A 12,792-nucleotide genomic window follows, 5' to 3' on the forward strand; every position below is an offset into this window, starting at 1 on the left:
TTATTTGTACACCATAAAGATCATTTTTATTATTATTATCCCCCTGCATTCCAAGCCCATGAAGACAGCCTAATTCATAACTTAGAAACTGGTCATACTTGCATCCCTCAAATACATACACTTACATGGCATTTTAAAGTGGAGTTAATCTGTGCAGTCAACAGAGATCCTGATTCCATCATTACCCCCACCACTACTGTCCTCAGGGGAGCTGCCCCTGGAGGTATAATTTTAAAACCATTGAGATCTGCATGTCAAACAACCACCATTGTCAATGAGTTTTTTCCCAGCATATGGGAACTTGGACATAATTCATAACTTAGAAACAGTTTGTGGGGTGTTTTAGAAATTGTTAAAGTTTTGTTCCATATATATTAACAGCAGCCATATTTGATGGCAGGTTGGGATTGGCATCATTTGTATAACCTTAAAAATTCCCCACATCAATACTGCTTTCTAAAACATATGATCAGATTTTGTCAAGTAGTTTTGGACTGTCCAATTTTAGTAAGAGTAACCATATTTCACAGTGAACTGGCATCATTTGCATAAATTTTAATACCCTTATAACCAGAATGCCTTCTGTCAAATTTGGTCAATTTCTGCCGAGTATCTCTGTGAAGACATTTAACAGAAGCCATGACCAAAACCCTGTAAAATGGTGATTGACTGGACATTGTTTAAAGGTTTTTCTAATTTTAGTTTGTTTTGGTGCTTTATAACACATCAACACAACCACTAAGCCACTGCAACTCACTCTAATTTTAGTAATGGCTGACATCTGATCCAATCAGAACCATACGTACAAAAATTAAAGCCATTCTATGTCAAAATAATTTCAAATTGAATCAAATTCTGTTGACCGGCTTGTTTCTTTTAGAAGTTGAAAATAGCATTTGTGAATGGACAACAGATGAAGGACCATACTGTAAATAGCATATGTGAATGGACAACAGATGAAGGACCATACTGTAAATAGCATGTGAACGGACAACAGATGAAGGACCATACTGTAAATAGCATATGTGAATGGACAACAGATGAAGGACCACATTGTAAATTTGCTTGGTTTTATGACCAGGTGAGCTAAAAATCAAACAAGATTCATGGTCACTCTGAATTTTTAAAAGATGAGGTCTTAGCAAAGAAGAGCCATCTAGACATGACATAGCCCCGTTATTTTCTCCTGAATGTGCAGTTATATGAATCCACTCCAAAATAAATGAATCCATCCCACCATCCTCAAAATAATCTAGTGCATGAAAACCACACAGAGATCACTTATTTTTTATACTATAAACAATATCATCAAATCTGGAACATTCATTATTATTTTGGGTTCATAAGATCTTTTGAATGAGTAAGTGCTAAAATCAAGTGCTTTATTAAATTGGGCGTAACAATAAATCCATCATATGCAATGCTTATCTTGTTTAACAATACCAAAATGCAATACAAATAAAACAGAAAATAAGGTAAAAACTTTACAAAAAAGGGTCATGTACTGTAAAATCATTAATTTTAAGGCCTATTAATTAACAAAATTTGGCGACAATGAAGATAGTGATTATGATATTGTGGACCCACCAACATCAATGTGGAATAAAACAAGTAAATTTCAGGATAGATGGTTTAAAGATTGGCCATCACTGTTCTCATGGTAATGGGTATGAAATGTTCCATATGCAAAAAATCTTGAAAGATTTCATAATCTGCAAAGGTTGCATAAATTTTAGTATAGCAAGTCAGGAGAGACATTCAATTTCTTAAAAACACAGTGAGTCCAAGCATGTTAGGTTACAATTTTAAAGTGCTGCTGCCATCGCTAGCAACTGCATTTTTATCAGTTTATTTACTGCTAAAGAACATATTGCCACAAAAAGTATGCATCCATATTAGAATTATTTTGTATCCGTTTTTGCTAGTTAATAAATGAACATCACCTAATCTGGAATGTTTCTGTTTGTAAAAGTTATTATTACACAAAGTTAGATAAAACATTACCATTCTGCCAATCTTTTGACAACTGCTGCCCTTAAAAATTGAAAATTCCCACTTTAAAAAAAAAAAGTGGAAAATTCTTCCTCCATCACAGAATCCAAGAGAGAACACAAAAGTCACACAGTGCATATAAAGACTTCTATTCAAACTTTTTTATGGTATAGCACTCTCAATTTTTGGACTACCTATGCTAGTACCCTATTGCCTTGTAACTTCAAATTATATACTAATTATGCTACATTTAATTTCCATGGTAACAAAAAATAATGAATGATTCTAAGAATCAAAAGGTACCTATGCAAAACTTGTCTGATGAATATAGTTTGGATGAAATATCTGAATGATTTGTGCTCTGGTAACAAAAATGTTTAGTCAGATTATGGGCAGACACAGTGTCATCATGCTTACAAGCCATAATATCTAACAACCGGAGTCGAGAGCACTGACCTGAAAATCAATACTAGTCTACAACTATCAACTTGTTTATTGTAATGCAACTAAATATAAAGTCTGGTCAAAATGTATACATGTACAGTGTACTTAAGTACGAGAATGCAAGCAATGACCTCGACTTGATCCCCAGGTCAAATGTGCCTGGTTTTCAAACTCCTTCACAAAAGTGCAGATATGCTGGTGGTCAGATCTGAACCGTTTTCATTCAGAAGCAACTACATAGTTCAAGAAGTGTTTAGTGATGTCAATGCCACCATTTGTGCAAGAGGACTAGCGATAATATTTTTAACACGGCGAGTATTCAAGGTGTTCATGTTGGTTACCCACATAATATGATCATATTGACTATGCAACATCATTGATAGTGGTTTTTAGCAAAAGATGATGCAAATATATTTCAATTACAATTTGACACGAGTTGCTTAGCTGCCTCAATTATGTTTGATGTTAAGCACTTGGATGAAAACACAGTGTTAGGAATTGATCTTCATGGGTGTTTAATTTTGGGCTCATACTTGTTATAAAATTCTTTTAACGACTGCAGCAACTAGCATTTATTTTAAGGTTATCTTTCTTCACTTGTTTTCTTTTTTTTCTGGGTAATTGTAGAGATTAAGTGGTGACTAAATTGTGACCTGCATCTGACTAAATAAAGCAGTATGAAAAGGATGAATTAGAAACACTGACCACTGGCTGGTCATCTGTTTAAAAGTATGTTGGTTATTCTGTTATCTATGAGAATGGTGAACAAAATGTTTACAAGTCTATGTCTGTCTGCAATGTTACAAGTGTCTTAAGCCTACTAGAAATATTGTCAATGTCTACATGTCTGGAATGAATCTGACACATAACTTGAAATGTCTTATTTTTATTGGCTAAAGAAAAAAAAAAACCACTTCAAAATCCATGTCCTATATATTTTTATTAACTAACAGACAAAGCACAATGTTAGTGGTGACATAATTTTATCTTTCTTTTAATTTCTTGGTGATGCTGACGTCTGCAGTAAAAGCAGTTTAACAGATCAAATCCTTTTACTTTATTCCATGTTAACATCGTACATAATATAACAAGCAGAATCACTGCTGACACATGGTGTTTTTAACAATATTTTGCCTTGAAAATGACATTCAAAAACTTATTTTCACATTGACTAAAAATGTATTCAGAAGGAATAACAATAACAAGATTTCAAAATGGCCACCATCAAGACAATTTAGAATGAAAGATTGTCACCATTTTCTTCATTATGGTTTGATTTGATGTTTCACAGCAAAGCAAATTAGGTGAGTTATTTAGTGAGTCAACCGGAGTAAATTGCCTGGACACAATATTGACAGCGAAACATCACAAAAAGTCAGTAAGTGAACACTTTTTGTCAATATGACCATACGCTGAGGAAAAGTGCAAAGTTTTCAAGATGGCCTCCTAATGGTCATGTTGATCATCAGATCTGTTCCAATTTTCTATAGGACCATCCACATAAGTTTGTAAGTCATAACCCCATGTCAATATGTCCATCTCCATTCAGGAGGAGCTACCTAAAGAATTTCAATATGGCTATCATAATGGATTTTTAGGGAACCATCTTTGTTTAGGACCAAAGTTTTCCACCAGGAATACCAACAGCAAGATTTTCAAGATGTCTCCCATGGTTGGGCAGCAGATCAGCACCACTTTCATTTAGGACCAACTAGACAACATAAGTGTTCTAGTGAAAACCCAATGTTGATATGACCATCCATTCAGGAGAAGTAGCAATAATGAGCTTTTCAGTATGGCCACTGTTAAGGACATGTTAGATATCCAAACTGCACTATTTTCATTTAAGATCCACTAGACATTTTAAATCTTCTGGTGAAAATACCATGTTCATAAGTCATCCATTCAGGAGGGGTAGCATTAACAAGATTTTCAATATGGCAACTATGATGGCCTTATTTGATATTCGAGTGGCACCATTTTCACTTAGGAACAACTAGACCTTGTACATTTTCTTATGAAAACACCAAGTCAATATGATTACCTGTACAGGAGAATAAATAACAACATGATTTTCAAGATGGCTGCCATTGTGGCCATATTGGCTGTAAAATGAACACCAGTTTCATTTAAGACCAACTATGCAGTCATTTAATAAAAACCATATGTTGAGGAGTAGCAATACCAAAATCATATCAAAACCTAATAAATCACAAATGCTCAAGCTGTTAAAACTTGCGGTGCAACTGACATAACTTTTTAAACAGTTGAAAGTGTATTAGTAAATAATTTAAGTTTTTAATATACCTTGTCTCCATGAGCCCCAGTAAGGATGAATGTGGAGAAGACAGGGAGGGGATGCTGGGCTTTGGCTGACCAGCACTCAATTGTGGCCCCCATAGGCAGACAAAACATGGGAACATTGGCTGGTAGTGGGAAGTCTTCATAGTCATCAATAGGATATCGGCCTAGAATTGCTGTAATGAGAAATTGTTAAAATACAAATGCATATAAAATCTATCAGAAAAATGCCAGCAGGAAAAGCAATCTCTCTCTCTCTCTCAAGCAAGCAAGCAAGCAAGCACGCAAGCAAATGTTCCATTAAGAACTTGTGCTCTACTATCAAAAAAAGAATTTCTAGGAATTCAAGACCACACCATGACTTATTTTTAATTACAGAGTGTTGAAACCATCCATAATATCATTAGCAATATGATTTGCAAATTAGCCACTGTGCACTGGCAGCCATATAAATATAAGACTGGTTCATTCAAGACCAACCGGATATCATAATTTGTCTTCTGGTGAAAACCCCATGCCGATATGACTTTCCAATTAGGAGGAATATCATTACAAGATTTTCAAGAAGGCTGCCATGGTGACCATACTGATGTCAGAATGTAACCATTTTCATTTAAAACCAATTTTACATCATAAAAAGTCTTTAAGTGAAACTCCATTTTGTTATATCCACCCATTCAGTTGAAGTAGCGATATGAAGATTTTCAGATGTTTGCTATAGCAACGAGCCATTGGGATGTGTGTGGGGGGCAGTGGGGTGTGTGAAGTTTCATGACAATCCTCCATATAGTAAAGTGTAGCAATAACATAAAGAACTTGGGCTAATGAATGGATGGAAGTCTGACAAGAGACCAACAAGTTTGTTCTCCTAGTCTATGACCAGAGGAAATAAAAACAAAAGTACTGTGAACAGCTCATTCTATGCCTGCCCTGTGTTGACCAGTCCACTTTGTAAGCACTAGTATGGATTTCACTGACTGGATATTACTGACCAATGGGTCTCAATAACCTCTGCTTAAGGTATTTATAAGACCAAGCAATATTATCTTCATAACTGATAAATTATTAATCTTCCTGATCAGAGGACTTGAAGATTACAAAACAGATATTGTTACTTTTAAGCTAATAAATCTGGTTTTTGTTTTATCCTTACATGATCTTTATACATTTTAATATTAACAGATTTGATAGTGTATCAGCCATAGCATAGTGTAAGCATTACCTTGATTCAAGGTTCCTGCATCAAAATGATTTTTTTTCTCCAGTTTTCCAGGAGATAATAAAGGGAAAATGACAAAGTTCAAGAGTCATTTTTAAAGTCTGATACTTTGATTAAACACACAATACTGCAGTTCAAGGCACATGTGCAAAAATCTATTAGTTTTCTGACTCAATCATGGCTATGGATGTAGTATGATGATCATTACAAAACTGTTCACTGAAAGTTGTAGTGGATAAATAATTTTCTCTAAAAAAATTTAAGTTTAACTTTTTAATATCAAATTGAAGAACATTTTATAACAAAAAGTGATTTTCATGGAGGTTTCTGGGAAATTTTCTTTAAATTCAAATTCCAGTAGGATTTCAGGACCTCCTAAAATATCAGGACAGTGTGAGAACCCTGCCCTGTTATACTTTAATGTTGTTCTGTGTGTCTGAAAGCTCTATAGCAGTGCACTGAAGGTGTTGTAGGTAAATCATATGAATTCTATCTACAAGGTGAATTAGTCAAGTGTTCTATTCAAGGACAGTAATGTCAAGTTGACACGCTGCGAAAACAACTGAATGAACATACTGAAGATAAAATCAGAAATTGAGACTTCCAGCAATTCTACCAAGACCAGACACACCCAAACCATTACATTACCTGGCAAACACAGAACACATACACACCACTGTGCCTCAGCTTAATAAATATGGCCAAGCTACATGGGGGAGAAGGGCCGTGGATGATATCTTAGGCACATGGATATACTTTTTTTTCAATGTATTCAGTCAGCAAGCACGATTAAGAATGTATAGACTAAAACATTATCATCAACCACGCTGAATTACTGAACATATGTTGGATGCTATTTTGACGTGAGAAACTTGAAAGCTGCAGGTAGCAAAGACCATATGTGGTGAAATGAAGTAACACAAATGATTAGAAAGGTAAAAATACACATTATCAAAAAGTGGTAAACGAAAAGAAGAACTCTAAAACTATCTGAATAAAATTTAATGAGTCAGAAGTGGGAAATTCCAAGAACAAGACTAATATTCTATCTTCAAATGTTTGATGGTATTTTCACCAAAGACCCTTTACTAATGGCAGACAATTCTGTGAATGTGTCCACTAAACGTGAAGAACCTAAACTCAGATCAGATCACCGACATCTAACATGATTTTGCGCTGAAAGCTTATTCATAGATGATATGAAATTCCTAAAACAAGTTTTAACTTTTATTTGCAAAACACTGACATTATTAAATCAACAGAAATGTATATGATAGGCCCAAGGCTTTTGAAAGCAACTTCACCTGGTATTGCAGAGACAAATGTATTCATATGTAATCATAGTCTGAAGACTAAAATTCCAGTTATGAAAAACTGCAAAGGTAACTCCACTTTACAAGACTAGGTCAAAAATCAGCTTAAACAATTTTCTGCTAATTTCTGTGTGTGTGTGTGTGTGTGTGTGTGTGTGTGTGTTTTAGATTTTTAACTTTAACAAATTTCCAGTCATATCGCTAAGATGTCTGCAGTGTTGTAGCTAATAGTGATGTCTAGCACTGGGGCATCATGCCGCAGACATGTAGAATCATGTCCCACCCAGTCACATTATCCTGACACCAGGCCAACCAGTCCTAACACTAACCTCTTAATGCTGAGCGCCAAGCAATGCAGTTGCTAGTACCATTTTTATAAGTATTTAGTATGACTTGGCCAGGGTTTGAACCCACAATCTCCTGCATCTGAGGCCAACGACTTATGCCACTGACGCAGTCAGGCTAATTCTATCCTAGAAACTCTTTCAAAATTAACTGGAAAGTATGTGCATGAGTCATCTATGACTTACCTCAATAACCACTGCAGACTTTAGATGAAGGGAAGTCAGCTAAGTGCATAATGGATAATTTTATTTGTAACTCATTAATTTTCTCCTAAGAAACTACAACTCTGGAGATCTGATGTCAGCCAATTTTTTTTCAAATTCCACGGCGGAGTGGATAACAAAATGAGTAGCCAGTCTGTTCGGCCAGCTGGATTTTTAGGCACATCCAGTGTATTTAATCTACAGGTTTTATCTTTATCATGATATTGAAAGAAATATTAAAATCAAGTGAATTATTTCTGATGAGCACTCATGAATCTGAATGTTATAATAACATGCTTTTAACACCAAATAAATACTCTTCTGCCACCATGTGATGTCTTACAACTCATGCCATTTCTGATTTCCAATGTCAAAAAATTGTGGTATATGGATGCTTGATGCCACCAGAGGCTAAAACCCAAACACAAGAAATAAAAAAAAGAACTATTCAAAAGGAATATGTCACTATCAAATGAAAAAGATGGTTTGTTTACAAAATTCCATTCACTTGTAATATGGAAACAGGATGCATGTCAATGCCATGATAATACTGTTATAGTTTACCTTGGCATCACTAATATCTGAGACTTTAGCTCTGTAAATTTCACAAGCCTATACTAATGTCGCTAAAGTTACTGAATTCACTTCACCCATGAATGATTTCAGTGCCATATGTATCAACATGTCAGAACAACAGTACTCATTTGATATCCTGGAAAAGAGTGGTCAGTGTGCATGCAATCAGCCATGTTGGCCCTGGAGTTTCGGAGGATTTATTTATGATACAATACTAAGCAGTTATGAGAGCAATTGCATGCCAAAGGTAAATAAATATGGTCTATTCATTAGACAAATTATATCACAAACATACATGAAGTAAAAATGTACAACAGCATGAAGAAAACTAGATAATGCAGATGATGTATAAATTAGGTAAATTTAACAAACATTTCAAGATGCTGATGTGAAAATTTACCAAGCAAAAGATACTGATATAATTCACAATGCTCTGTTTAACAAATTATAAATGTTCAGCTGCATTCTGCTGATGTGGAAGCATTCAATTCCAGTTCCAGTTCAAGCAACCAACTGCTGAAAATCATCTTTCAGTAGACCTAATTTGGAGTACAATTAAGCTGCATACCACAGACTCATCTAGTTCCGATACTGCCCTGAATCACAATTCAGTGGATATGGATCCTTATTCTTAATCAGATTATAATTAAAACTGGTCCATTAATTATGACGCCCAGCCTCAACATAAGTTATGGATGAATCTGGATCAGCTGGGCAGTAAGTATCATTGTCAGTAAATAGTGGCCGTGTTATGCTGAATTTAATAAATATGATATACAATTTAAATAACCTAAATGAGGGCTTGTATTCATGTCTGTCTGAATTTCCCACTGAGTCACTGACTACACACTGTCTTCCTGTATTCATGTTTGCCTGAATTTCCCATTGAGTCACTGACTACACATTGTATTCCTGTATTCATGTTTGCCTGAATTTCCCACAGAGTCACTGACTACACATTGTCTTCTTGTATTCATGTTTGCCTGAATTTCCCATCGAGTCACTGACTACACATTGTCTTCTTGTATTCATGTTTGCCTGAATTTCCCATCGAGTCACTGACTACACATTGTCTTCTTGTATTCATGTTTGCCTGAATTTCCCATTGAGTCACTGGCTACACATTGTCTTCTTGTATTCATGTTTGCCTGAATTTCCCATTGAGTCACCGACTACACATTGTCTTCTTATATTCATGTTTGCCTGAATTTCCCATTGAGTCACTGACTACACATTGTCTTCTTGTATGATGAAATGTCAGACCAGTTGGTTATAGACATGGCCTGTTTTATTTTCAGGTTACTGGTCCTGTAGGCTTGTAGGATTGTTTGGCAAGTATCACACATTGCTAAGGATGACCATTATTTGGCTACTGCACCACAAAAGGAGTCATTAACAAAAGCTACATTAATTCAAGAATACTGTAAGGAACAACAGAGTCTGACAATGCTCCATGCTTTTGCAACCCAGGCTCTTGAACTGTGATCATTATGAATTATACAGAGCATTTAAACATTGTGGAGTATCATTCATAGTATGAACGGACTTTAGTAAAGTTAAAAATGTACTATACATCATTCCTCAAATGTTCTTGTGATCAGGACTGTATTTTCTATGTGCAGCAGCTATCTATTCATGCGACAGAATGTGATTTTCAGTAGGAAGATATACTGCTCAGCTAAATCTTCATTAAATGCATGTATATTTAAAATAATAACAAAACAACAGCTTTCTTAATTTTGTGCATTCTTACAAAGACTGACACTAATGCTCTCATAATTCTATTCTCTCTCATCACATAAGCACTCAGAAAGCAACTTTTTCACATCTGTAAAACCTCAGTAAATCAAAAACTTATCAAAACCAAACAAAACTTTGGGTACCAAGGTTTTCAGTTTTGTAACATTTTGGTAGAAAAAATGACCATGTAAATAATACTAGAGGGTCAAACTGAAACATTAAAGAGGAAATGGATACATTTCAAGAACAACTCCAACTTGAAAAAGTCAAAATGATGTGTAAATGTATGTTAAATCTTTCCCCCGTGTTAAATTTGACCCCTGCATTTATCTAAGAGGGCCTTAAGCTGTATCTTTTGTTTAATTATGCCTTTATTATTATTACTATTATTATTATTACTAATGCATGACAGCAAAACTGCAAATTCACATTATAGCACCATCTTTCAATCTACCACTGGACATTAAAAAGATGGATTGTTTCTATAAAAGCAGCAAGGTGCAAATGTCTTAGTTTATAGAATGATCTTTCCACCTTTGGGTACAACTAACTAGGTACTTAAAGTCAAAAGGATGTGCAAATGTATGTTAAATCTGCCCCCCATTTACCTAAGAAATACTTCTGAATGCAGAGTAATCAGCAACACCCTAAACATTAGATCAAGGACAGTCAAAACTTCCTGATTCCAAAACCAAAGAAAGAATTATTTAAAAACAGTCTTCAATATTTTGGGGCCAATAATGGAATAATATCCTCAAAAGAAATCCAAGAATCTTCTACCATATCAGCTTTTCAGCATAGGTGGATTAAATCTAATACAAAGTATATCCACCTTCTCCAGTTAGTGTGTGTGTGTGTTATGCAGGTGTTTAACTTTGGTGAACTCTGGTAGCAATTTCATTTGTTAGTGTAAATACAACTTACATGTGTAGTTAACTAGTCTAGACTGTAACATCTTTGTACATGAATGTGTCTGGATGCATGTGTATATATATATGTGAGCATGTACATGTAAGATGGAAAGCGAGTGACTGCACTCTGTGTATGTATGTATATATATATATATATATATATATATATATATATATATATATATATATATATATATATATATATATATCTTAGAGGGCCTCAAGGTAGATTAGCTGTATCTTGCATCTAATTATGTCTTTATTATTATTATTATTATTATTGCATGGCTGCAAAACTGCAGATCAAAGCACCATCTTTCAATCTACCACTGGCCATTAAAAGATGGATTGTTTCTTTAAAAGCAGTGAGGTGCAAATGTGAAAATCTCTTAGTTTATAGTATGATCTCTCCACCTTTGGGTACAACTAACTAGGTACTTACAGTACTGGTTAGTGATGAATTTTATTTGCCTTGGACTTGGGTATCTAACAAAAGTCTCCACTTACCTGGCTGGTAAGCCAGTACGTCAATTTTGGTCATGGCCTTCTTGTAGCAAAGGTACACATCAGAACCCACCTGAAATGAAAAGAAAAACTAGAGTGTAACCTGCCTTTAACAACACCCTTATTTAAAGAGCACCTGACTGAATCTCCATATATACAATACTTCTCTAACATGACCTGATGTTAAGTTGTCCAAATGCACTGAACTGTTCCACTATTTAACACAACTAAAGTATGTTTTTTAATCACCCTTCATATAAATTACAGCTTTCCTACATGAGCATATTTCTGTTTGGGGATGGGACTAATGTGAATAATACTTCCCTCTTGTTCAAAAACCCTAATAAAGGAGACGAGCCAAAATCTCCACCTGAGAAGCACCAAAGTCGAATTTCTGGATGCTCAAGGCTGAAACTAGGCAATAAAAATTAGAAGAGGAGACATATCCTCCTTAAAGCTATCTGGCTGCCTCTTGACCTTGCTCATGCACCACTGCTGAGAGGGAGTAGCAGCAGGTCTCATTTCACCTGTGCCCTGAAGGGCATCTCCAAACTGGAGAGGATCCTAGCATCCAAAGATCTTGAGATATAAAAAGTGCATCTTACATCTTGAAATATGGTAGCAATAACAAGATTCTCAAGCTGGCCATCATGGCAGGACCATTTTCAGTTAGATCCAACCCCGTGTCATTATGATTTTCTATTTCAGAAAAGCTTCAAAAACATTTTCAAGATGGCTGCCATGGTGGCCATATTAGATGTCAGAATGGCACCACTTTCATTTCAGTTAGACTTGACAGTGCAAGAAGTCTTTTGATGAAAACTCCATACCGATACGACCACTTATCAAGAAGAAGTAGTGATAACAAGCTTTTCACAAAGACCATGTCAGTCATCATGAAGGTCAGATCAGCTATCAACCTGACTTTCTGTTTATGACAATGACATAGGCCAATAATACAACACAATAATACTGCAATACTGTAGAGCAACAAATTACAAATAGATTAAAACAGTGAACTGAAAAAGTAAAGAATAAAATATAGAAATATATGCAGAAGATGAAAAAGAACAATATTATATAACTATATAGTTGTAATTTTCCATATAGTTATAGAAACAAAAAAATAGAGAAAAGAAAATAATTTAATTATCTGTACATTTGATCTCTCCTGTGGAATGCTGAAAAGATGTATTGTGGAAGTTGATATATTACAACATAGTTCTCTTCACTTTGGTGTTTTT

General features: G+C 34.9%; 1 protein-coding gene across 1 annotated transcript in view; it reads right to left on the minus strand.

The window, feature by feature from the left end:
- The window catches only part of LOC149801538 (C-myc promoter-binding protein-like), a gene marked incomplete at its 3' end in the record, with an annotated part of 138,981 nt that overhangs the window by 84,018 nt on the left and 42,171 nt on the right, over nucleotides 1-12,792 (minus strand). The window contains exons 6-7 of the mRNA XM_089956811.1: nucleotides 11,552-11,621; nucleotides 4,744-4,913 (exon numbers count right to left, since the gene is read on the minus strand). Of these exons, the coding sequence (XP_089812937.1) occupies nucleotides 4,744-4,913; nucleotides 11,552-11,621 (240 nt within the window). The remainder of the gene's footprint in view (nucleotides 1-4,743; nucleotides 4,914-11,551; nucleotides 11,622-12,792) is intronic.

This window comes from Sinohyriopsis cumingii, chromosome 4 (genome assembly GCF_028554795.1).
Source record: "Sinohyriopsis cumingii isolate HCF-2022 chromosome 4, ASM2855479v2, whole genome shotgun sequence".
NCBI classification, from domain to species: domain Eukaryota; kingdom Metazoa; phylum Mollusca; class Bivalvia; order Unionida; family Unionidae; genus Sinohyriopsis; species Sinohyriopsis cumingii.